This window comes from Momordica charantia (genome assembly GCF_013281855.1).
Source record: "Momordica charantia cultivar OHB3-1 chromosome 8 unlocalized genomic scaffold, Mcharantia_2.0 BLBB01000008.1, whole genome shotgun sequence".
NCBI classification, from domain to species: domain Eukaryota; kingdom Viridiplantae; phylum Streptophyta; class Magnoliopsida; order Cucurbitales; family Cucurbitaceae; genus Momordica; species Momordica charantia.
The window spans coordinates 28,810,255-28,837,002 of record NW_028275166.1 but is presented as its reverse complement, the minus strand read 5'-3'; the positions used below and the strand labels follow the sequence as shown (position 1 = coordinate 28,837,002).

At 31.2% G+C, this 26,748-nt stretch overlaps 2 protein-coding genes across 2 annotated transcripts; one reads left to right on the top strand and one right to left on the bottom strand.

Annotated features, from left to right (window-relative positions):
* Positions 1-3,102: 3,102 nt before the first annotated feature.
* On the top strand, positions 3,103-5,443 carry LOC111014117 (U-box domain-containing protein 9). Its single transcript, XM_022288741.2, has 2 exons — positions 3,103-3,665; positions 4,187-5,443. The coding sequence occupies exons 1-2, from the start codon at positions 3,405-3,407 to the stop codon at positions 5,276-5,278; spliced, it is 1,353 nt and encodes a 450-aa protein (XP_022144433.1). The 5' UTR covers positions 3,103-3,404; the 3' UTR covers positions 5,279-5,443.
* Positions 5,444-8,964: 3,521 nt separating this feature from the next.
* On the bottom strand, positions 8,965-10,851 carry LOC111014194 (ubiquitin hydrolase). The gene is made up of 4 exons (XM_088127149.1): positions 10,511-10,851; positions 10,189-10,428; positions 9,621-9,866; positions 8,965-9,253 (listed from the first exon to the last, which is right to left on the bottom strand). The coding sequence occupies exons 1-4, from the start codon at positions 10,520-10,522 to the stop codon at positions 9,203-9,205; spliced, it is 549 nt and encodes a 182-aa protein (XP_087983275.1). The 5' UTR covers positions 10,523-10,851; the 3' UTR covers positions 8,965-9,202.
* Between the last annotated feature and the right edge of the window lie 15,897 nt (positions 10,852-26,748).

Sequence of the window (26,748 nt, the reverse complement as noted above, 5' to 3'; positions counted from 1 at the left end):
ACATAATTACTCAATAGTAGAAAACAGCGAGGCAAGTAAGTTTTAGTTTGGAAGTTTGACATTGAAATTCCTAAATCTCATATGTTAGAAAAAAAAATCCATAAACCACTTTAATTGAAACTAATAAAATGAAGAAACCAACCTGAGTTATTTTATTTTAAGATATGTTTTGTATTTCGATAGTAAATTATAAAAAGGAATACAAACATTGTGTTTCAAATATTTTTATTAAATTTATTAAACCAATTATTAAAAATAAACTAAGTACTGATTTTTATCCATATGCTACTAAATTAATGATTTTTTAATTTCTAATGTGATATAATCAAATATTAGTGTTAGTCTAACCATCGCCCTCCTTGAATAAGACACAAATATTATCTATGGATTGATCCCCCCTCAAAATTATTGGACTAAAAAAATCATATATTAGTAATTTTATTTATTAACTGTTCAATTTATAATATGAATAAAATAATTTTATTTCTTTTTTTTTTTTGACCAAATAGACAAAACAAATCTAGATTTTTTTTATTATTACTTAATTTTTTCGTAGAATTTATAATTAATAGCTAAAATATCTGTAATATTTACAAATATAACAACAAATTTTAGATTTTGTAAGTATGGTAAAATATTTGAAATTTTATTTTTAAATTTTTAATTATTCTGAATTAATTTACCTTTTGTAAATCAATGGTGTATCGACATTCATATAAAGTACATCAGTATAACTAATTTATCTTGATGCACTACATACAAGATATATCAATTATAATTGACTTACCTTATATAAAGTATATTAATTATAACTGATATACCTAGTATGAAGCATGGTATTAAGGGTCCATTTGGTAACGTTCTAGTTTTTTGTTTCTCGTTCCCAATTTTTTTAGGAAATTTAAGCATTTTGCAATTAATTATGCTTTTTTATTTCTCCTTCTTTGGGAATATCCTATAAAAATTTTGGAAACAACCAAAATAAGTTTCTTGTTTCTTGTTTCCATTTCCAACTTGTACAAAACATAAAGTAAAAAAAATGTTTTATTATACTTGAATTCATGGATATTGAGGCTATACAATTCATTTTTCTTTATTAAAAATCAAGAAACAAAAACAAGAAATAGGAATGTTACCAGACGAGCCATAAATTTCCATCCACACTTCTATAGTTTCACAAAGAAGAAAAAAAAATACAAAAAATATAAAAGGACAAAATATAAAATACAAAAAATATCAACTTAATATTAATATTAATAAAATTTAAACATTTTAAAAGAATGAAATCCTTATTTATTATTTTATTCATTTGTTATGACTTTTTAAATTTTTATGATTTTTCACAAATATTCACCAAGATCGATGTTACATCAACCTATAGTGATTAACTGCATCCATTATGTTATTGTTAACAAATACCATTATAGGATTTCTTTCTATACCTACGAATTTCATTGGACGTTACATTGGAAGAATCTTTTGGCTCTTTTAATATCAATAGGTTGATTGTTGCGCTCATATCTTCCAAAAGGAAAAAAATATCTCTTAGAGCTATTTCCTGGATCCAAAAGAACGTACTTAGATTATCCCAATAACTATCGACATTTCCATAAATTTGAGACCTACACAATTTTATCGACATCGACATTTAAAACTTTAGTGGGAAAAACATCAAGATATCAATTGATGTACAATATATATTAGAAATAACAGTAATAATTGATTTACTTCGTATATAGTAAATCAGTTGCAGCTGTATTACTTCGTATATAGTAAATTAGTTGGAGTTGATATGCATAGTATGTAGTATATCAAATTATATCATTTAATTGATATACCTTACATGACGTATATCACGGCATACTTTATCCGAAGTATATTTATGATATACTTTGATATACATCGGTTATATCAAATATATCACTAATATATGTTATAGATGTATTATATAAGTGATAAGTGATATGATATTAGTGATGTAGTTATAGAAGGTATGTCATTTAATTTATGTATCTTTATGTACTACATGCTTCCTTAATAAGTAAAATTTATTTAAAAAGAAAGCGAGAGAAATATATCGATCAATTCCGATTCTTTCATTCAGATAGATGGGGGTAAACTAATGAGCTCGGATATTAATGAACTCTATAGAAGAGTTATCTATCGGAATAATACTCTTATTGATCTATTAACAACAAGTAGATCTACACCAGGAGAATTAGTAATGTGTCAGGAGAAATTGGTCTAAGAAGCCGTGGATACACTTCTTGATAATGGAATCCGCGGACAACCAATGAGGGATGGCCATAATAAGGTTTACAAGTCGTTTTCCGATGTAATTGAAGGAAAAGAGAAAAATGTAATATGACATTCTATAATCTATTTGCCAAAAAAGGAAAATTATGAGAGTGTTGGAGATTGAACCTAGGAAGTAAAGTGGAAAATAATTTTTTATGGTGAAGTTTAAATTTTATTCAATTGAATATTTATATATAAGAAGTAAACAGTTTTAAAATATAGAATTGTACTAATTTTTAAACAAAGTAGGCTTTTTTTTTCTTCCTTAAAGTTATCCTTTCAATAAGTATAAAAATAAAGTGTGAATAAGCATGATACTCCTTACCATTTTCATTTACAATTTGATACATCAATACATAATATATGATTTTATTTTACGAGTCTCATACTGTTATTAAAATATCGTTGTTATGACAATGATAAATTATAGTAATATTACCAATCAAAGCATAGCTATAAAGCATATATCTCAACCAAAAAGTCATAGATTTAAATTCTCTCTTTTTTTAGTACAACATGTAAAAGTTAGAAGTCGAACTCAAATCTCTTGATTGGAGATATACGTCAATTATCGTTGAGTTAGACTCTTTTTCACTCATAGGTTTAAATTTTCATCGTAAGGTAAGGTTGGTGTATTCAAAATAAATTACAAAAAAATTACAAAAAAAAAACACAAAATGAATATATATTTTTATAAAGACATCAAGTATTGGTATTTGAATTTGAATTTGAATTTTTTATCAAGAAATGATTTGATTTGGCAGACGTGTCATCCATAAAATCTAGCGGAGAAGTCCCATCCTTCTTCTCTCCGAAAATTCCGTCCATTTCCATTTTCTCTCTCTGACTCTGAGGGTCCCAAAAACGCCACTGGATTCTGGTTTTTGAGTAAACTTCAAGAACCAATATAAAATTCCCACAAAAGATAACACCCATTTGGAGAGAGACGAAGAAAAAAAAAAGTGGGTTCAATTCAAGGGAAAAAACGAACCCACGATTCTGAAATTTCTTTGCAATTTTCCCATTTTCTCTGCTTTCTCCGATTCCTCGTGGAATTTCTCCCTCTGGGTTCCGATTGCATTTCGCTCTCTTGAGGGGCGGCGACCATGGCGGAGGAGAAGCCGCCATCGGAGCCGATCAAGAAAGACTTGGAGAAGTTGCTGAACAAAATCACCCACCAAGAAGATTGGGAAATCGTATCCGCCGACGAGGCTATCGACAGATTGGATGCTTTGAAACTCTCCCGAATCGCCTCCACCGCCGCCTGTGGAAGTAGCCGCAGTAGGTCTCCGTTTGTGCCGGAGTTCTTCCGGTGCCCAATTTCCGGGGAGCTCATGAAGGACCCTGTCATCTTGAAAACTGGTCAGGTTAGAAGAGAGAAGGTTTATTTGGGATTTGGGATTGAAATCTTTTGTCTTCTCTTCTGTCTTCTTGCGATTGGTTCTTCAAATCTTTTTGGGGTTTGATCAATTTTAGAAGGGTTCCCATCGGAATTGTATTGCTGTGAAGAATTTCTCTCTGTGAGCCCTGTTTTGTTTCTTTGCTGTGGTTTTGTGTTTTTTCTGTGGGCTTTTATCATAATGATTCTTTAGACTATGTATGGGAAAGCTAAATTTTCCTCTCCAATGCTATAATCTGTCAATGTTCAATACCCTTTTTGAGTTTCGCCCCCATATATTAGTTTCCCTTTATGAGTAAAAAGATCGAACTTCTATTCGAATTCTTGTAATGTCATTTTCTTTCTCATCTTGTGGGGGAAAGTGTTACGAATATGTATAAAGGATTGAATATATTATGATCTATTGGTGGTGTCTTTGATACTATTTATAAGAAGATTTCTCTGTGAATAGAATGTGAGTTGTTGTTGAAACATGGTTTTGAATTGCAGACATACGATCGGGCGTTTATCGAGAAATGGTTCCATAAAGGGCACAATACATGCCCTCAAACCAAGGAAGTCCTTTCTGACATGACGCTTACTCCGAATCGCCTTCTTCGGGAGATAATCTCGCAGTGGTGCGCGGAGAACGGGTTGGAGCTTCCCAAGCTTGTTTTTGAGGAAGTGGTCACCAGTGAAAGTGAATGTGATTTCGATGAATTGCTTAACAAGTTGTCGTTGTCGTTGTCACCGTCATCGTCCCTATCAGATCAAAAAGCCGCTGCAAAGGAGTTGAGACGGTTAGCAAAAGGGAACCATGAGTTTCGAGCCCTTTTCGCCAAGCGCCCCGAGTCTATCGACAGATTATTATCGTGTCTGTTACTAGATAACATTAGTCTCCATCCTGATCTCCAAGAGGATTTAGTTACCAGTGTTCTCAATATCTCGATTCATGAGGATAACAAGAAACATGTAGCTGAGAACTGGTTGGCCCTCCCGGTGCTGATCGAATCTTTACAATACGGAAATACCAATACGAAAGCGAATGCTGCTGCAGCTATTTCCTCATTAGCGTGTCTCGAGTCGAATAAGATCATCATTGGAAATGCAGGCGCTCTCAAGCCTCTGATTGCACTTCTAGACGATGATGCCCATCCAGTGGTGATAAAAGATGCAGCTTCTGCAATTTTCAGGCTTTGTACCATCCACCAGAACAAAGAGCAGGCAGTTTACAACGGAGCAGTTGGTTCCGTTCTTCGAAACATCATTGGAGGCATAATGGTCGATGAGTTGGTTTCGGTACTCGCCCTGCTTTCTAGCAATCGGAAGGCTGTCGAGGAAATGTGCAAGCTTGACACTGTGCCCTGTATGCTGGAAATCATGAGGGAAGCTAGTGCCGAATGCGTCAAAGAAAACTGCGTCTCAATACTATTTGCAATCTGCACATCGAATCGAAGAAAAATGTGGGAGATTCAGGAGGACGAAAATTGGAATGGTACAATCGTAGAACTTTCAACAAGCGGGAATTCGAGGGCGAGGCGAAAGGCTATCGGCATACTCGAAAGGCTGCATAGAGCTGCTTCAAGAACTCACACTGCTTGATGAAAATAGGTCAGAATTCTTTCACACCAACCTGTGTATACATATACTTTGTCTTCCAATACAAAAGTTGCACATATTACAAAAGAGAAAGAACTAGTTGATATAGGAAATTTTGGTCCAAACCCAAGTGATGAATGAGAAATACAATACCATTTTTTTGGTTCATCCTTCTTCAAATTTGCTCCTTAAACTTTGTGTGAGTTTGAGATACCTTTTGTTCAAGTAAAATACCTTTTTGTGAGAAACACTGAAGGGATAATTACTCAAAAGTAACTCTAAAATGTTTGACCCTATTGTAGTTTTAAGAACTAAGAACTTAGAACTTGGAAATGATTATCCAAGAAAGAAAGTTCTTAAACTAAAAGATATGTCAAACTCGTTTTGAATCTTTCGTATTTGTCTTAAAGCACTTTAAATAATCTTGATCGAACTTCTCAAAACTACTCATAATTGGTTCAAAGCGCGTTTTGTTGCACACACTACCAATCTTTCATAAGTACTTAAAAGGCGTGCTAAACACACTCTTAGGCTGAACGTGTGATCGATCGATCAATATCTGCGTAGATTAATATTTAGAAGTGACATATAGTAAGTTAGTTGTCGGGTTTGTTACGGATTTGTTTTTTGTTTTTAATTGTTGCACATGGTTATAATAAAAAAGAAAGTATGCATTAACTAGTAGAGCTTGGTTTGATATTGATGGGGAAAGTGAGAGTTGTCTTTGGTTCCAAGAGTGGTGGGACTCAGTTCCAACTTCCAAATGAGAATATGATTTTTAGATAAATTAACTTTTTGTGGACCTGCTTCTATTCTTGTCTTCACATGTCGGCACTCTTTTTTTCTTCTATTTTTCTTCTCTTTTTGTTGCTTTTGACTTCCCACTGCAAATTCAAATGTCAATGTCGACTGACCACCAAAGTCTCAAGATTTAGTAGAAATGTCGATTAACCCATCGTATCGTGTCAAATCGACCTCTTTATGTTTATGTTTCCACATATGATATTGTTTACTTTATATTTTCATGATTTTCGATCACTCTCTGAATGGTAAGTAGTTGAGTTTGGGACCATGAGCATGATTAAAATAAATACCTTCGGATGATTTGATGACTACCTTCCAATTTTGCTTCTTTGGTCCCCTCCTTTGTGCATGGATGTGAGAGAACAGGGAGGACAAAGGGAGAAATGAGAGAGAGAGAGAGAGAGAGGATGTTTTAGAGAGAAGAAGAAAAGTTCATGTAACAAAAAAGAAAATGATCTAAAATTTAGTAAAAATTGACCAAATTGTTTAAAATAAATTTTTCAGCAAAGTCGATCTCATCTGTCATGTCATATTTTTGTTACATAATCTCAAATTTATAATTATTTTGGTCTATCTATTCTAAATTTTTGTTCATTTTAGGCTTACGTTTATTTTGATCCATATATTTTTAGAAATGACAATTTCAGTCATTTCATTTTCAGTTTTTATATAATTTCTTCCAACCATAATTTTAATATGATATTTCACTCATTAAACTTTTTTAAATGTAGTCATAAATTTGTATTAAATGGTTTCTATTGTGTATAAAGTTTGAGTTAAAATTTTATAAATATGGATCAAATTAGTCATCACATCCTTAAAATTACAAGGCCAAAAAGTACAAGGACTAAAATGAACAAAGATTGAGAGTCCATAGATTGAAATGAACCAAAGTTAATCATATTTGAACCTAAGAATTATCAACTAAAATGCAGAGACCAAATAAAATTATAAATTTCATGGATTTAAAATATAATTTTCTCAAATTTATTTTTAAAAAATACATTTAAAATTAAAAGTAAAGATATATATTTCATATAAATTTTTATAATTTGAATAATTCATAAACTTGTTTGGTTTTAGTTCAACCATATATAAGAGTGGGGATTCGAACTACCGACCTTTAGGTGGAGAATATATCCCTTAACCAATTGGCATATATTTAGGTTTGAATAATTCATAAACTTGACCGTTGATTTTAGTACCTTTAAATATATAACCGAGAACAATAATGTGATTATGATTTTTACCAACTTTAGGTATTATCACTAAAGACAAAGACTCCAATATGATATAACACTTGAATAAGAAATTCCTTTTTACCCAAAGGATTGCCACTTGAAATTATTTCATACATGCTTGGGAGAAGAAAGCTAGAATCTTTAGCCTAATTTTTCATCTTCTACTTTACCTTTATATTTGTATAATTGTGTTAAGCATTAAAGTAGCAATCAAACCAAAAAAAAAATGATGAAAGAAAAGGCAGTAATAAAAAAAAAACTAAAAAATCTATATAAGGGCTAGAAAAGTAAATTCACTCATAATTAAAGGAAGATAAACCAATAAATATGAAGAGAGCGAAATGCATATTTATTAAAATAAAAGAATTTGACGTGGGATTCGAGCTTTTCCTCTTTCTCTTTTGATCTTTCGACAAAGTCCCACACTCTCTCTCACGTGCACCTTGATCGATTAAAGGAGAATTAAGAGTGAATGAACAAATAAATTTAAACCAGTTGGAATTTTAATAGATAAAAGAAGAGAAACAACTCTATAATTTTTGGTAAAATTAATTGTATTAAATACTCTCAAACATATCCAAAATATCTAAAATAGGTGAGATCTATGGTTTAAATAATGGATGAGAACCTCTATCAAATATTATTCCATTATTTATTTAAGCAAAGAAAAAACAGTCTAGGCCCAATTTTAGGCTTAGGCATAGAAAAGACCTATCATGCAAAAGTCTAGGATGGCCTAGAATGCTTCATTGGCCCAACGGTCTGTAAAAAACAAATGTATTTTTTCTCAAAAACAGTATTTAGTTTATGTCCATTGTTTCTAAATTGTTTCTTTTTTATCTACAGTAGTTTACACCGTGGTATTAAATATCCATCGATATGTTCATATGTCCATGTATTTATGGGTTCGACATCGATATTTTTATAATATTACAAAATATCGACAAAATATAAAAACTATTAATAAAATTTCATTAACATAGACATAATATTAACATTAATCTGTTTTTACCTATTTAGAGATTGTGAAACAATTATTCGTTAATTTAAATATTTTTTTAGAGTTTTTTATTTTTATAATTTTTTCAAAAATATCTACCGACATCAATATTTTTATCAAAATTTTCATTCAATTAAGAGTCCAACACTCCTTCACATTAACATTTCAAACCTTGGTTTACACACAAAATTAAAAGTAAATTTACCAACAAAACTCATCATTTAAACCATTTTTTGAGTTTCTTCTCTTGGTAAGAATACTTTTTTCATATAATATTTATTAATTAAAAAAAAGTTCCATTTCAAGAATGGTTTTAATATGATGAGACCGAGTTTCTAGAGTAGGTTGAGAAAATTGAGAAAAATTAAACTATTTTTATTAAATGATTATACTTCTGGTCACAATAATTCAATTGTAGGGTTTATAGTTTTTTTTTTTTTACAGTCTAGGGTTTATAGTTATGTTGGTATAAATAATATTTTTTTATATTCAAGTGCTACTTTAGTTATTTTGTTTTGGTTTTTCAATCTTTAAATACATTCAATTTTAGTATCAATTTTCAAATGTTATGTTCTAGTTTCTAAATTTTGCATTAAAAAAACTATTTAATTTTCATTATTCATTTATCATTTAACAAAAGAAAAAACACAAAACCTAACCTACTACTACATTATATAATTCATTGATAGATAGTTTACTCTCAAGATTCCTATATGACATTTTTACATCAGATTTAAATTAGAACAAGAACTGATACAATCTATTCTCTTTCTATTTCCTTAAAACTAAAACGAAAATTTATAAAATAAAATAAAATAATAAAAATAAAATAAAAAGGGTATTAGAAATTATAGTTTTAACAGTTCCTCATACTTCAATTCCTCAATTGCAAGCAGGTACCAAACACCTTGAAAATAAGCCTTTCATTTTGTTCTGTATAACAAGAAAAATTAGTGAGATTAAAAAAATAATTAAAAAACCGAAGGCAGTGGCAATTAAAAACAAAATTGTTAATAAATTTGAATATCAATATTTATCGAGCATATTTTATTTATTTAGAGCAAGAATGAAAATATTGATATCAAGTTCTTTCTTTATATCCCAAACCGACCATGAATAATTTGATATAGGCCAATGAACTTAATTTGTATTCAAATATAACAAAAAAAAACTAAGTAAAGAGGTAAAAGTTACCGAATGGGCATTTAGAACGTAAAATTTGGAAAGTCGGGTAAAAAAAAATCTAGGGAATAAAATGTTTGTGTAAGAAAACTTAACGGAGAAAAGAAAATGAAAATACCCGCTTAGAAGAGTGGAGGAGTTCCGGTGGGATTTTGTAGAGATCTTCATCCACAGGTTTAGGTGGCCTGGGATTGGATCTGGGCGCAGGACGCGGGACCGACACGTCGGTCTGCTTCGCTTTCCGAGCTCCCCCCGGTTCCGACACGTCGAACACCTTCCCTTGCTTCTTTATTGTAATGGGAATCCCGATATCATCATGATCCTTTAAACCCACATGCGGGTGACGCTTCTCCCTCACCCTTCCCTGCAAAATTCGGCCACGTCTACCCTCATCAAATTCTAAATCCACCAACCACATTTCACTGTAACCCTAATTAATCCCCTCCCCCTCTGTTCTGTTTTGTTTGGTTGCCTAGAAAATTATCGCAACGCACCGCTATTTTCCCGGAAAATTTCATCTCCTAAAATCAAAAATCTCATCTCTAGTCTACTTCGCATTTCATATGGATATATTCCTCGTCATTCTTTCAGATTAAATCACACACACAGAATATTGATACTAATTCGTCGTTGTAGTTGAAGAAAATCAATCAGAGCGAGAGAGAGAGATGGAGAGAGGAGGAGACCTTAAGCTTGCGCGGAGGAGCGGCAGCGGTGGAGGGCGGAGGTTTCTTCCGATCAACGGTGTACAAATCGGAGGGGGGGAGGCAGGGGCCGCTTTCGCCGGAGGAGGAACTGTAGCGAATCAGACCGGCCTGACGAGCGCTTTCGAAATACTGAGTGATCGGCAAGTCCTTGGCCTTGTCCCAGTCGCCGAACGCCGGGATTTGGATTTGGATTTGCCCGCTGTTTCTGCACGAATAATCCTGCAAAAAGACGCTAAATCAACACACGGAGACCGGCGATACAGAGAGAGACGAAATGGCGAATTGGAGAGAGCGAACTTACGAAGACTTCCATAAGATCAATAATGGAGTTGAAGATCAGCAGAAGAAGCCAAACTGTGGAGGAAATTTGGCTGAGGAAGAAGAAGAAGAAGGATAAGAAGGCAATGGATTCGACTTTTTGTGGTAGAAATTTCGAAGAGATCTGTTTTGCGATTTCGAAGCTTTATTAGGGCAATGGGGAGAGAAACTGGAACCGGAAGTGAAGAGCAAATCAGAGAGAAGAAGAAGAAAGCAAAGCAGAGCAAAAAGTTGAGAGAAGCTTTTTGGGGTTTCCAGTTTCCCTTTTTCACACACTGCCCAACCAATTTCACCCTATAAATTCTTCGTACAATCTTTTTTTTCTTATTACTAAATACTATTTTATTTAAATAATATAAATAACTTTTTTTTTAATATTTTATGTTTTAAATGTTGACATTATTTTTCTCCCCCAATTGAAGTTGTTTTCTTAGTCTTATTTTATTGGGTGGTATTTTTGTGCGTTTTGTTTAATGAAAAACATTCTCTTATTTTCTCAAAAATTAAAATTAACATTAATGTCTTCAATATATATATTAACAGATTTTAGGTTAAATTAAATTTTTATAGTTGGATGTTAGAAATAATTCAGTGCAAAAAAATTCATAACATGTAAGAAGGGCAATTTGGTAATATTATGTTGACTCATAAAGTTGCTAATGGTTTGGTAGGATAGGTTATTCAATTTAGATAGTTTTACACTGATGTTTGTTTTATATACTTTATTTGTGGGCTGGTCTATCATATAGCCTTTAATCTAACTTAGCACATGTTACTTTGTAATGAAAGTGAATACAATATGTATTTCGGTGACGATAGATCATAAGTCACATCTCATCATTAATTGTTCACGTGTTGCTATTGTTAATTTCTTGATAGATTGCGTTAATTTAACCACAATTTCAATTCATTTTTCATTTCAAATACTAGTTAACATCATTAAGATTAAAATTATATTTCAAACAATCTTTTAGCTTCAACTTTAGTGATATCCACGAGTAAATTTTCATTTAAGTGATTGAAACACATGATTCAATGTATAAGCATCTTGAGATTTTGACTTTTAAGTCTTCACACTAGTAAAGAAATCCATCAAATTATTAAAGATCTGGTTCAAGTATATAGCCATTTATCCTATTTCCTACCCTAAAATCCTTTAAAAAATAATTATAATAAATAATCAGATTGAAGAATCAATTCTCTTTCCTGTCCCAACGCTCAAATCCAGTAATTCGATAAGAAGAACCATGGAGGATAGAGAGAGAGTGCATTCCTAATTTCACTCAAACTCACCTTCATCATGATTTATGACAATTCAAATTAAAGATATCTAGACTATAGTTAATTAGATTATTGGAGAAGTTTGAATGTGAGATCTAAAAAAAAAAGTTGACTATGGTGAAAAAAGGCGATTTACCTTATTACCAAAAAGAGGACAAGGCCAATAATTTAGTGTTATATATTTAAATATTCAATAGGAAAATTTTAAGTGTTAAATTATAATAATAATTAGAAAAAAAAGGTGATTTTACGTTATGGCGAAGCCAAAAAGGGAACAAGAATTTAGTGTGTGGGAAGAAAATGATATAAATATTCATTATTGAGATTCACCCTTTTGGTAGGGACAGTTGACGATCCATCCAATCCAAAACGATGGGTTTTCGTTTTTATTTTTCATTTATCAAAGAAATTAATTAAATTGTGGGGCCCGGAGGTAGGGCAGGTGCCCAAAAATTGCAGGGCTGCCCTACCAAAAAAGTAGGGTATAGAAAGACCTGCCCTGCCCCCTGCCCCTGCCAACTTCTTCTTATAACTGTGACTTTCTGTACCTTCCCTCTTCTTTCACCCAGCTTTTGGGGCTTCCTTTTTTACTTCCTCTCGCTCTCAACTCCAATGAACAAGAACAACTTCATCTTTCTTATTTTTCCTTTTTTTAGAGTTTCTACTTTTTAAATTGTTTATATCTAACTTTTATGTTCCATTTAGTTCAAGCCGCCGAGTGCTTGCTGAAATGTAGGAATTAAATCAATGTGTGTGACTCACCGTTCATCTTAAAGGTTGTTTGATAATCACCACTTATGGGTCAGCACCTATCTTCGCACTGACTAGCGGTTTTTTAGGACTTATGTGTTTGGTATATAGTATGAATTGCGTTTCTTGTTTTCGGATTTAACTAAATCAAATAGATTCAGTAAAATATATATTTGACATGTCCAGAATTGTGAAAACATCATTTCTCATCTTTTAAGTTTTTTTTTAATTTTAGATTTGAAACTTTAATTAAATGTAGAATTACGTAAAAAAAAATAATAATAACGCTGGTAAATATACTATTTCACGGTATATTCATTTCGTTTTTGTTAAAATTAAAATAGGTAAAACATAATAGATTATAAATGCATAATTACATAATTGAAATATGGAATACAAGTTTTTCATTGAATTCTTCGTTTTGAGATTTATATTTTCATATCATCAATCAAATGATTGCGTTTTTGAAAAATAGAAAAATATCTTTCTTTGCATTTATCTTTTCTACTTATTAGAAATTGAAGGATAGTTAGCAAAATATAGATGTTGACGAGTAAGCACATAAGTATTATTCTTCTCTAGAAATTTCATCAAATCTCATTCTCATTACTTGTCTTGTGGATCTCACACATTTTCAATCAGGATTCTTATAATTATTATATGTCTTATTCTAGTCTTATTTCGATTTGGATAGTTTTAATAGACAACATTAACAAATTTTTTGTAATGATTTCATAAAATTCTTAATGAATAAAATTACATTCTTGCCTCGATTAACTTAAGTTGTATTTCAAATGGTACTAAATAGAAAATTTTATTTGGAATTTCAAATTTACCGTAATCGATTGTAGTAAATGTAATGTATATTATTATAATTAACTAAGTCAAATTACTAATTATGTTTGGGGATGAAAATCGTTGCACCATGTGCAGGACGTAGATATTTACACACCTAAACACCTTCGTATGTCATGTCCACCTCGACCTTGACTGAGGTGGAGAACTTAACTAGATGGCGACAATACAAGTTGCTGAAGCGTCCGACCTACTACCAGGTCCAACTTGTTATATGGAACATGTCCGACCTTGCACCCGACATGGACGACCGCCTGTCGAAGGGTATGTCGGATTTCCAACCTATAAATAGAGGGTATCATTTTCAGTCACAAGTATTGAATTCTATCTCGAACTTTATATTGAGTTCGAGCTATTTACTGACTTGAGCGTCGGATAATTTACTCTCTTATACAGGTCATTCCTCATTGAGGCTAACCAGATCTCCCACGAACCAACCTTGACCAAGTGAGACCTCATCTCATTTTTTGTATAAACAAATTGAAACAAAAATCAAAATGAGTTTCATATCTTACACCGACAAATATATAATTTTAAAAAAATTAAAAACATAAAATTATATGACAATCAAATTGACAAAAAAAAAAAAAAAGAATTCTTAAAATCCTTTCTGGTTCAATTTAAATTCAGTTTAGTTTGCTTTCTTTTGACTCAAACCTATAAATGACAAAATTGAGGAATTGTGTTTGGGACTTGGGAGTGGGTTTTTTTCTAATATCGTTCCAAATGAAACTTATTTTAAAAATATAGTTGTTTAATTTAAAAATATTGTAGGCTTTGAAACTTATTTTAAAAATATTGTACCACGTAAATTTTTTAAAAAATTTTATATTATTTAGTAGTTTTAATGTAAAAAACTACTCAGTGGTGTAGTGGATGTACTATTACCGGTACACCCACTGCACCCTAAGCAGTTTTTTAAATTTAAACTACTAAATAATATATAATATAACAAATTTTATTTTTAATTTTTCCAAAAATGAACCGACCGGGATGGTTGTCTTTTGAAGAGACGACAACCTCCTAAATTTAAAACAAATTTACGTGTTGTCCAGCGTGGCGCCACGTTGGATGGTCGTCTCTTCACCCTTCACTTTTTTAAAACTACTATATTTTTAAAAAAAGTTTCAAAACATACCATATTTTAAATATTTTTAATTAAAATACAATAATTTTTAAATAACTTTTATTATTAACATTATTAATAAAAAGGGGTGTATAATTTTTCTAATTTTTAGAACCAAAAAAAGTCAATGAAAAGATTTTTTTTATTGTTTTGTTTTATTTTATTTTTTTTCTTTACAGAATGCAACGAAAAGATGTCTGGGGAATTATTTTCATGAATGTTGATTTTTCCCCTTCTTATGGTCTCTTGTTTTTATTTTTCTCAATTATGCTCTTATGGTAAAAAAAAAAGTTAGAATTAATTGATAAAATGATGGCATAATGTAAAAAAAAATTGAATTAAGTTAAAAATATTTTGTGATTTAATATGATGAACTAAATATACCACTCACTCATGAAATAAAAATTTACTCATTTTTATATCTCTTAGCATATAATAACTTGATTTCAAATTGTTTATTGTTATAGATTTTTTTTAATACCTTGGTATAAAAGATTAACCTATAAAAATGTTGTTATACTAACAGTTGATAACCTTAAAAAAAGTATAATTTTTAAATGCATATATTGTCCTTCTTTTAACATTTAATAATGGTCAAAACTTGATAAGAAAAAATCAATATATAAGAGATGAAATCGAAACTTTTATAAGAGTAGAAAAAGTTTACCTGCATGTTAAAATTTCAAAACTTTATTTTACAATGATTTTACCTTTTTTTTTTAACTTGTCGTTATAGCAAAAAAAAAAAACATAGATTTTTAAAACTTTTTTATTTCATTTTTAAATTTGATGCAAATTTTGATCAGAAAAAATCTCCTACTTCTACCGCAGGACGTGGAAAAACTCCAAATCGAAGAAAAACCACGGCCTATGTGAAAAATTATTACAATCACACAGATTTGTCTCCGCGACCCCAATTATACAAAACACTCTTTTAAAGCAAATACCACTCAGTTAACTAGAGCTGGTATATCAGACTTAAATATTTCAATTGGATGATTAAAACCCAAGCCTTAGTTGGAACACACCTCCTCTTTGTAGTTTTTCGATGTGAGACAACTTCTAGCACACAGACACCATCATTGTATTCTTACAATGTGGGACAACTTCAATTCCAATATTTATACGTAAAACTGAACCTAACTCGACTATTCAAGTCAATGTTTAGCTAAAATGTCAGAAGTTCGAATATTTTGTTAAACAATTTTTTTTCTAATTTTTTTTAAATCTGTGTGTTTGGACCAACTTGTGCGTAGCTTCACGGACCAACTTGACCCTACTATATTTAGAACATAAATATTATTCTAATTTTAATAAAAGTTATTGAATAAATAAAGCAATGCTCGTTAGAGAAATGTTTTGACTTTCCAAAATTTTATAAAGGACAAATACATACCTTTTAACATAGTAAATTTTGTGACATATCTTTTAGAATAATTAGTACTATTTTCATTTTGAAATCAAGACATTATGGAAGATAATATTAAACTGCAATATTGTTATTTTAACAACTCACCTAAAAATTGTTTTCAAAAACAACTTTGAAAAAGTACTCCTTTTGAAAACAACCTTCAAATTTGGTGGGTAGAGAAAGCACTTTACTCACCCATATTGGAAGTTGACAAATTATTTAGTTGGGCTTAATTTAATTTATCTTAAATTTAGTTTTCATAGTTCAATTAAACTTCACAAATTATTCATAAATTACATTTATTGCTTGAAAATTTATCTCATTTTATTTTACTTTTTTAACTGGCCATAAACTCTATTAGCAAAATAGTTTGTCAAAAAAGTTAAAATAAAAAACTTCAAGTTAGTCTATCACAAAAAAAAAAGATGCACAACAACTCATAACAGTAAAAATCATGTGTGCAATTTGATCTGAGAATAAGATTAAATTAAAACTTTACAACTATAGATATCAAATTGAAACTAATTGTCAACGTGAACATAGTTTGATAGCTCAGTGGTAAATCTCGAGATCGAAGGTTGGATTCGAAAAAATTTTGAAACTAAATTCAAACTATTAAATTAGTAATCAAGGTCGGAAGAAAGTTACTATTGGAAAGTAATCAATTGTACCAAAAATAAGAAAAGATTCTCAAATAATGTATACAATTATATAGAAGTACAAATTATTGATTTCTATATATAAATATTTATTTGAAAAAGTGAAGAATACAAAAAGGGAAAATTGTGGAATTTGGGAAAATATAATAATAATGATAATTATTTAAAGAGCAAAAAGCCAAAAAAAGATTTGTCTCACTCTCACTACTCAAAGTCTCAACACTTCATCTCTACGCCAAAGCACTAGCACCCACCTCGTGGAGTGGGGAATGGGGCGTTTTCGTCAAAACATTGACTTTTGGGGCCAAAAAGAGAAAAAACACGAAAATAGAGGCAAGCTTTGAAATTTGTGCAACTAATTACGAGCCGACACGTAGAACAAGTCGTTGACGACACGGCGTTTCGGGTTTCGTTTGACGATGTTAAAATGAAAGTCAACATTTTCCTTGGTTATCGGGCCCCCGCCATGGGTTTTCTTTTTTAATAAAATAAGATTAGGGAAGACTATTCTGACATGCCTGTCTGTCACAGCCTTCGCTGTTTTCTGTCTGCTTTCGCCTCGCCTTCACCCAGTCTTATCTCACCGACGCGAAACGGAAACCGACCACGTCCCGCAACTTAAGCCCGTTGAATAATTTTCTGGAAGGCCATTCAGGGAATTTCCACCTCTTTTTTTCTCCAAAGTCCAAACTCTAATCTTTTTTTTTTTTTAAATGACGTTAAATTGTACTTTTGATCCCACTTGATGGACATGTTAGAAATATTTTGTTTAAATATTAGTAAATAAGTATTTGATCAGTTTTAAATAAATTAAAATTTATTATTATGAATAATATATACATATTTTTTATATTTTCAAGGCGATATTATATATATATAACAGTATAATAGAAATGTCGATTCACTTTTTATCTCGATGTGAAACTTAATAATATATGAAAATTCTATTGAAAATTTAATATCATAACCTTCAATTCTCTAGGTGGTTTTACTTCTGAGTTAAATTTTTTGAAACTTAGATCTAAAAAGGTTGTTTAGACTCTATATATTTCAAGTACGAGTGTTCAGTACTGATGAGGAAGCTTTCCTCATCTTGCTCCCCAGTTCAATCTTTGTTCCTATGAAATTTCATACTATATTGGATCGTTAGATTATGATGAAAAATTCTCACGGTGAATTATTCCCACTTGTTTCTTTTTAGGAAAAAAAAATCTTAAATAGATAAAATAAATTTTTAATTAAATGCTTGATTCTCAAGGATGAATCCTCATTTTATGGGAATCCTCATTTAAAGGAAAAATACTTAGACCACCAATGTAGTGTAGTATCTTGAGAGTGAATCATATTCTATGGATACATGAATGACTTTATTACCCTTCAAAGTAAGATCTACTCTAGAAATCTTGATCGTTTTTTTTAGTACAACATGTGGGGGTGGAGATCGAACTTGCAACTTCTTAATTGGAGATATATGCCAATTATAGCTGAGCTATGTTTCACTTCGGTAGAAATCTCGATCAATTAGAGCAGGCATATGCCACATGTGAATAAATTAAAATAAAAAAAGCTATTTTTATTTTCCAAATCGCTTATGCTGTATTATGGGCCCTAGTTGAATTAGTATTGGGCCCTGGAAGCTAGCCCAACAATCATCTGAATGGAATGGGCTGGCCCTGAATTCTCGGACTTTCAGTACTTCAGTTTCACCTTTGCCACCAAAATTTCTAGAGAAATTGGTCTAGATGTCCATTTACATTCTCATTTTGAAAAATGGCACAAAATTTCAATTATTTGCAAATTTGGCCAACCTCATTTTTCGAATTTGCCTGTAGTGTTTGTTTTGTCAATTTTACCCCTGGTTCAATTGAATGATTATACATCAATATTCCCATGTAACAACTATGTATTATATAATTGAAAAGCAAATCTAATATTTGACTTTGTACCTACATATTTTTTAGTTTAAATTATATTTTGGTGATTGATGTACTCTGAAAAGATTGATTTTTTGTCTCTATAAGAACAACTTTTATTTCGTGTACTCTCAAAATGTCTATTTTGGTTATACTTTTTAAAAATAATCAATTTCATTCCTATTTGCAAAATTTTATACACAGTAAAACATTTTAATATAATATTATGGTTATATTTCAAGAAATTTTAATGAGTGAAGTATTATGCTAAACTTATGATTAAAAAATGAGATAAAAAGATGAAGAGACTAAAATGACCCCCTTAAAGCCGAAAAAATAATGACGAAAATAATATTTAAACTTATTTTTAAAATTTGAAAAGCAAATATAATATTTTATTTTGTTTTTAATTTCATTTAAATTTGTATAAACATTTGTTAATTTTTTTAAACAGGGAATGTAGTATTTGTTTTTCACCAACATTTAAAATTTTCAACTTTTAAAATATCTATTTTAGTTACTAAAATTTCATTTATTTTTAAAAATTATACTTATTTCCTGGCAACTTTTTTTAACATATTTCCTCACATTTCTTGAGAACACTTTTAATCCTCAGTCAAATTTCTAAAAACAAAAACAAAGTCTTTAGAAAACATATTTTTTAAGTTTTCAAAATGGCTTAGATTTTGAGGACGTTTTTAAAAAGTAAAAAACCAAACAAAAAACACAAGCATTCATTCCAAGGGAGGACAAACAAGATAAAAATCACAAAAATCTCAAACATATATATTTTGCCCCTAGTATGAAAAGAAAGAACTTTTCTAGGTTGAGTTTGAATGAAATTGATATCATTTATTGCATCATTCAATGAATATCCAAAAAGGAGGTGCTATGATGTGTAACTTAGTCCTTTTCATGATACCTGGATACAGTAAAACCAGTCCAAATTGAAGTACTGCCTGCAGTGAATTTAAAACCATGAAGGATTCAATTCAAACTGCCACAAAATCTATTGACCCATTTAATTAGAATGGCAAGCAAAAGTACAATGGTCCCATGAAAAAGAGAGAGAAAGAAAAATCTAAACACAGAGAGAGGACCACTTTGAGAAAACTTAGGCATCTGAAAAGGCAAAATGGTCCATTATTCATCACAAACCAGACCAAACAGACAAACACCGCTCTATGAATGAAAAGAAAGATGCACCAGAAAATTACCTGCTGCATCAGAACATGATCTATCCCTTTAACAACTCCATGTGGATACATTAAACTCAATGAAAACAGACCCCTAATTTAATAAATTCTATCGCATTTCGAGCGTTTCAAAGCTGTTGGTTTTGAAGCGGAGAAGATCTTTGATGACGACCTGTAAGTGAGGGTTTGATTTCACTGCCGAAACCCCGAACGGTGATGGCGCGATTAAAAAGATAATACGTGAACATGGTTGGTTGATTAATGGAGTCGAAATAGGAGACTAGTGTCCTACGATGGGAAGAGTACGATTTCCTATCAGGAGTAGTGTAACAGGTTCGGATCAAGATTCAAAATCTGGATTTGTCCCTAATCGCCCCAACATTTCCCTACGATCTGGCTATGCCACCGTTCAGTTCTGAGAGACTATCCCTACATACCAACACCAGATTACTCCAAGTATACTTAACTTTGGAGTTCTTACGATTGAGAGTTATAAAAAGGAAGGTACACCTTGTTAGTATAGGTAGTAACATTATCAATTCTTTTAAGCTTTTTTTTTAACCATGTTTACATGGTATCAGGATCACTCTCATTCAGACGTGAATATCGGTTATGTACCAATTCCTCTCTACTCAGACGTTACAATTAGGATATTACTTTCTTATAAGGATTATGATATTATTTTCTTATAAGTATTAGAATATTTGACTTCCTATGAATAGGGTCATTTTGTTAAGGTTTTATTTGTACATAATCAAAATAAAAGAGACTTGAGTGGTTACGAGCAGTGAGCGAAAAGAAGTTGTATCCTATGAGTTTAGCGAGAGTGTTTTTCAATTGTGTAATCTTAGGTAGTGACTGTTAGGGTACTTAGAAGCAAGATAGCCACTGTGATATCTTGAATGAGATCTCCATGGTAATATTCTCAACTATAGTAAAATCTAATTTTTTTGTACGTACTACAAACATTGGGGTGAACCAGTATAATGCTTGTGGTATTAAGTTTTTTCTATCCTTATGTCTTATTATTTTATTATTGTTACTTATCTACTTTTAGTCTGTAGAAGAGGAAAATCAAATAGTTCATGTTTCAAGAACTTACAAATGAAAGGATCTACATTTTTTTCCCATCAGTCAACTCCATTTGTGTTAGGTGATGAGAAATAAACTTGATCACGAGGAAAATGAGATGTAATTATGAGAGGAGTCCCCTGTTGCGATAGATAACATGTGGCCATTTCTATCCATTCAATATAAGGGATGAATTGATATTTCTATTATATCGTAAAAAAATTGAAGAACCATGAAAAAGTACCATTAAAAAGTTGGCAAAATATTAATAATAAGAATTCTGTTAACATTTTTTTAAAGGTGATATGTTTATTTTTTTAGTTTCAATATTCTTCTCATGAATTTCTTGATTTTAGTGATTTTCTAAAAACATCTCATCGATATATTTTATCGATTTTTCCATAAAATTGAGACGTTGATATAAAATTGAGACGTTGATATTTCTATAAAATTGAGACGTTGATATTTCTATTTGTACCAATATTAAAAAGCTTCAATGATAGTGAAGAAAAATGTTTTATATATTAAGTGAAATTAGATAATTAACATTTTTAGATACTTAGCTCCATTTGTTAATCATTTTGTTTTACAGCTTCTTCTTTTCAAAATTAAGCTTACAAACCCTACTACTACTATCTGTGTATTTCTTTGTATTTTCATCGACTTTTAAAAACATTTTTCTAATATAAGTCAAATTTTGAAAAGAAAAAGAGAGTAGTTTTCAATTTTTTTTTCTTTTTTGAAATTTGCACACAATGTGAAAAAATGTGAAAGCTATACCTTAAATTTATATAAGATTTCTTCGTTAATTCAATATTTTATTTTTATATTAATATCATATATGTTTATTATTTTAAGAGAAATTACAAACAAATAACAAAAAAAATCATTTTAGAAATGTTAATTTTTCCATGGGAATGGGCCGTGGGAACCGGTCTAAATGGGGGGTTGGATGGGGAAAGTTTTTCTATCCTTGTTCCCCGCCTCACTCTATATATATAGAGAATATTTTCTCTATATATACATATACTAAAAGAACTATATTCTTCCCTATCCATCCAATATATAGTAGATTAGACCATGTAAATAAAATTTTTATTGTTGAAATAAAAGAATAAATGGAGAAAAACTCTTCTCGAAGAACCCAATCTCTATAAATTTTCTACAGGAAATCTCCGCCCCGATCCCCACAAAATTTCATTGGAAATTTAGTAGAGGTGAAAAATGAAATGGAGGTGGAGACGAGGACAGGGAAGCTTCCCCGTCCCGCCATGAACATCCCTCGTGAAAACTCAATTCAAATACAAAATATTGGGTGTGTTGAAAAGGTAAAATAAATGGAAGATTGCACCTAAAGTTTAAATTGAAAAAATTGATTATAAAAGTTAACTGAACTTCATAAAAAAGTTGAGAAGTAAACTCGTTTATTTTAAACACAAAATAAATATTGAGAAGTAAAGAAAATATATATTAAAGAAAAACAAATGTCATGAAACAAATGTCAACATAAAAGTCTTAAAACTCCATGATTTAGCTTTAAAAGAAAAAAGAAAACTCTAATGAGGTATTTTTTACTATCATGTGGGGTGGGGATCGAAATCACAACCTCTTGATTAAGATATATGTCAATTATCGTTGAACTAGCTTTGACAAAAACTCCATGATTTAGGAGGGGACAAAAAATTAATCGTATCCATAATTTATGTATCCACATCCTAAAATATTCAAACATCTTAAAGATGCATATTATCTTAAATTTGTATCAAACAAACACATAAATTTGGATACGTATCCATTTCAAGGATTGCTTCATTGAGGTTGGATTGAATGCCCACGTATAATAGATGCTAAGGGGTGTTCACGAGGAAGGCTTCCACATCCTCCCTGGCCAATTTCGCGGATCGAATCTTTTACAAAAGAATATAATTATTCCCAACCAAGAGGTTGTGAGTTTGAATCCCCTCCCAACATGTTGTATTAATATATATATATATTCCTCATCTAGTTATTTAATGTTTTTAATAAAATACCTAATTGCATTAGTTTAATATATATATTCCATGAAAATGAATTAAATATATATTTTAACCAATTAATTATTATTAACCCATAAAAACTTGCGCAGAAGATGGGAATAACAATCGGTTGTCCATTCCCATCCCCAAAACTCTCTCGAATTCTTTAATTAGGTCTTGTTTGGTTTTTTCCGTGATCATTTAATTTTTTTAAGAAAAATAATTAATACAAATATAAAAATATGTACAGTGCACTTGTTTTTAAAAACATACTTTAAAAGTCAAAGCGAGCAGTGATAATTGACATATACTTCCAACCATGAGGTTGCAAGTTTGAACCCCCTCCCCAACATGTTGTATTAAAAAAGAAATCATAGTTTAAAAATAAAGGAAAAAAATCAATTTCCTCTCCCAACCTTTACAATTGAATCAATTAAAACCTTAAACTAATAATTATACAGAGTAATCGCCTTAATTACATTTATGGTTGGGGTACATCAAAGATATTAAGAGTATAATAACACATATAATTACAAAATAATTCTATAAAGTAATATAATATTTAAGAGTTATAATCCGAGGTTTAACGGGTTAATATATATATATTGATTAAAAGATTAATGGCTACCCACCGAAATCTCTAAAATAATAAAATAGCAACTTATAACAAAAAAAAAAAAAAACAATCACTGGGCTGAATTTAGAGTCATGAACAAAACAATTCGAAAGGAATTTCGCAACAAGAAACAAAAATAATCCTCCATGCAGATATTCCATTCTCGAATTCAACTTCTAATCCCTAGCCTCAAAAATTGTCTTTCTTTTGACTTAGAAGGATAAATTGGTAATTACCAAATTTGTAACTATTTTTAAAATTAATAAATTTAGAGTATGCTATTTTTAATTTTACTATTTTTCTAAACTATAAAAAATAGCATATTGTTTCTATATAAATAAATACTTGTTTTTTGTTTTATAACAGAGTGAGACAATCTTTCTGAGCATATTTATCGATCTCATTCGATCTCGACGAGTGCACGTCTGGGTTCGAAGTTGTGTTAACCTTGGGAGTGATCGGCAAACATACGATGTAGCATCATGGTCGTGCCGTAATTGCTTTCAGGACAGTGACTTCGTCCACGACACAACAAAACAGTCGTTTTTCGTCTAAACACAACTTGTTCTTCCCTAATCTTCTTGTTCTCCCTACTATTAGGTATATAGAGCCCAAATCATCAAAAAGATGTTGGAAGACGGTTTTCGAAACTCAAATTGAAGGAAGTGGACAAAGGGAGCAAAGAGTGCTACAAAACATGATCGACCAAAGAAGCCTAGAAGACAGTACCTAAGCGCTATACTGGGGCACCTAGGAGCCGCCCACAACCGGAGGTGCTATCCTAGAGCACTGTGGCACTACGACTTTAGATGTCATTTGCTTCCAGAGTGCCATGACACTCATTTATAGGGTCATGTCGCTAGTTTGCACAACCGGCAAAGTTCTACTTCAGTTCCTATTTAAATGAGACTCTTCTCTTTCTTTAGATGTGAGCCATCAGTAGGCACCAAGGAGAAGTGTGAGAGAGGAGCAACGACAATAACTCTTCTTCGGGGCGTGAGAGAAATGTACGACCAAAGAGTTTAGACAACAATTGTTGTGGTTCTCTAGACAAGGTAGCAATTATCATGGTATCTTGAGAAAGCTTTGTAGAAGGTAGAGAGGTCCTTTGTAATCTTCATATTATATATAGTAAAATTTGTAGTCGTAGGAAACTGTGCGTAGTTTCAAGTTTGGGACGAACTAGTATAAACTTTGGTATTAGTTTTTCTATCCTTACTTTATCTTTCACTTTATTATTGTTTAAGTGTAATTTGCTTCATCTTGTGAAAGGAAATTGGGTTAGGTCCTGATTTGAATAGCTCTAACTTGAGGATGATTAATTCCTATTATATTTTCTCCTCTTTTTCGTCATCTCAAGAAATGAACTCATTATTGGAGGAGGAAGAAGAAAAATTAGAAACATGCTAGTACTACAACAATTTTTTTAACTTACGCGCAACTCGACTACAACATTTTTTTTAACTTACGCGTACCTCGACTAAAAAGCTGTGTTGCAAATGACAAGATCTTGCCTCATACTTGACAAGGACAATGCTTTAGATCCTCTATGTAGAAACTTCCACGAATATGTAACAAATGTCACCCTAATACAGATTCAAAGCTAAAATTCACTAATAATTTCATTAATTAAAACCCTAAACTTGCTTAAGGACTTAATTTATACACGCTCCGCTAAATTTGTTAGATAAAGAGCTATTAAAACTCAAATTTCTACCCTTTGTTAGTATTTTGTTAGTCGGTTTAGCTTGATTTAAGCCTAACTTGAGTCTAAAAGCGCATGGCTTGGATTTTCTTGTAAAATGAAAGAATGAACGGTAAGATCCCACGTTGATAAGATAAGGGATCTAACAATGATTTATAATAGACATGAGCTACTTCTCTCATTACCAATTGATTTTGTAATGAAACCCCATAAATATTAATATGGTATCAGAGCCCAAAAATTCAAATAAACATCTGGTCTAAATGGAATTCGACAAAATTGATAAGTCAAAAAAATTCGAATATTAATATGAGCTAGTCTAAAAAGTTGGAGTGTAACATTGGCATGTAAGGCTGAAGAATAGGCACTCAAAAGAAGAAATATCCAGCAAATAGCTTAGTCGGCACTTCATTAGTTGAGCTGGAAAAGAGCTGCTGAGAAATATATATAAAATGGCCAATCAAAGAAAAAACATCTCACACTTTTAGCCACATCAACCCTCATTATTCCTACCACATTGGAATATGGAAACCAGCATTAAAAGGAGGAGAAGCAAGAGATAAATCCATTTTGGGGAAAGAAAAGAATAAATAAGAAAAGAGAGAAAAAGACAAGGAGGAAGGAGCCTAACTAACCTTTGGATATTTTCAGTGTTTCTGCAGATTCTCTTTCATCTCTTCTTCTTCTTCTCATTTTTATGTATTTCCTGTGGACCATGAGCTGTAATATGTTATTTTCTAATATTTTGTGTAAGCATGAGCTCAACTCTTACAACAAGGACTATATAAGAAGTTGATTACGAAAGCTATGCTAGGAGCTTTTTATGTTGTTTACTCCTTGGATTAAGGAATATTATTTATAAGTTTCTTACGGATTGTTTGGGCAACGAGTTGGGCGGAGAAGTCAAAACGAGCATAGTTCAACGATAATTGACATATACTTCCAACTAAGATGTTGTAAATTCGATCCCTCACCCTACGTGTTGTAAAAAAAAAAAAAGTTGGGTGGAGAAGTACTTACCCATGTTTGGAGAAAGAAGTTATAAACTCATAGTTGAACAGTAAATTTACTATCCAACCCCCAAACTTACCATTTATCTACCCCAAATCACTATATAACTTCCCACCTTATATTCCTCTCGTCTCTCACATATCCTTTCTCGCCCCTTTCTCCCCTCTCATCTTTTCCTCTACTCATCTTATTTCCATGTATGCATAGTTTTTTAGTTCAACGATATGTGGGATGGGAATTCGAGCATTCGATATTTTAGTCGATGATATATGTCTTATAACCAGTTGAGTTATGCTCGGGTTGGTTATGTATATATAGTCGTGTCTTTTTTTTTTTTTTTTTACTACAACATGTGAGATTAGAGATTTGAACTCATGACCTTTTGATTGGAGATAAATTTCTTAACTCGTTGAGCTATTCTCAGGTTGGCATATATAGTTACGTCTTGATATAAAACAAATTTAAGGAGGCTAAACTTAAATAATTAAATTTCAAATAAAAATTAAATTTCAAGGAATATCCTTGAGGTCCTGGGTTCAAGCCACATGAAATGCAACTCCAACCAAACAATGATATCTTGCATATGTACGGGTATGAGGACAATGCGCTTAC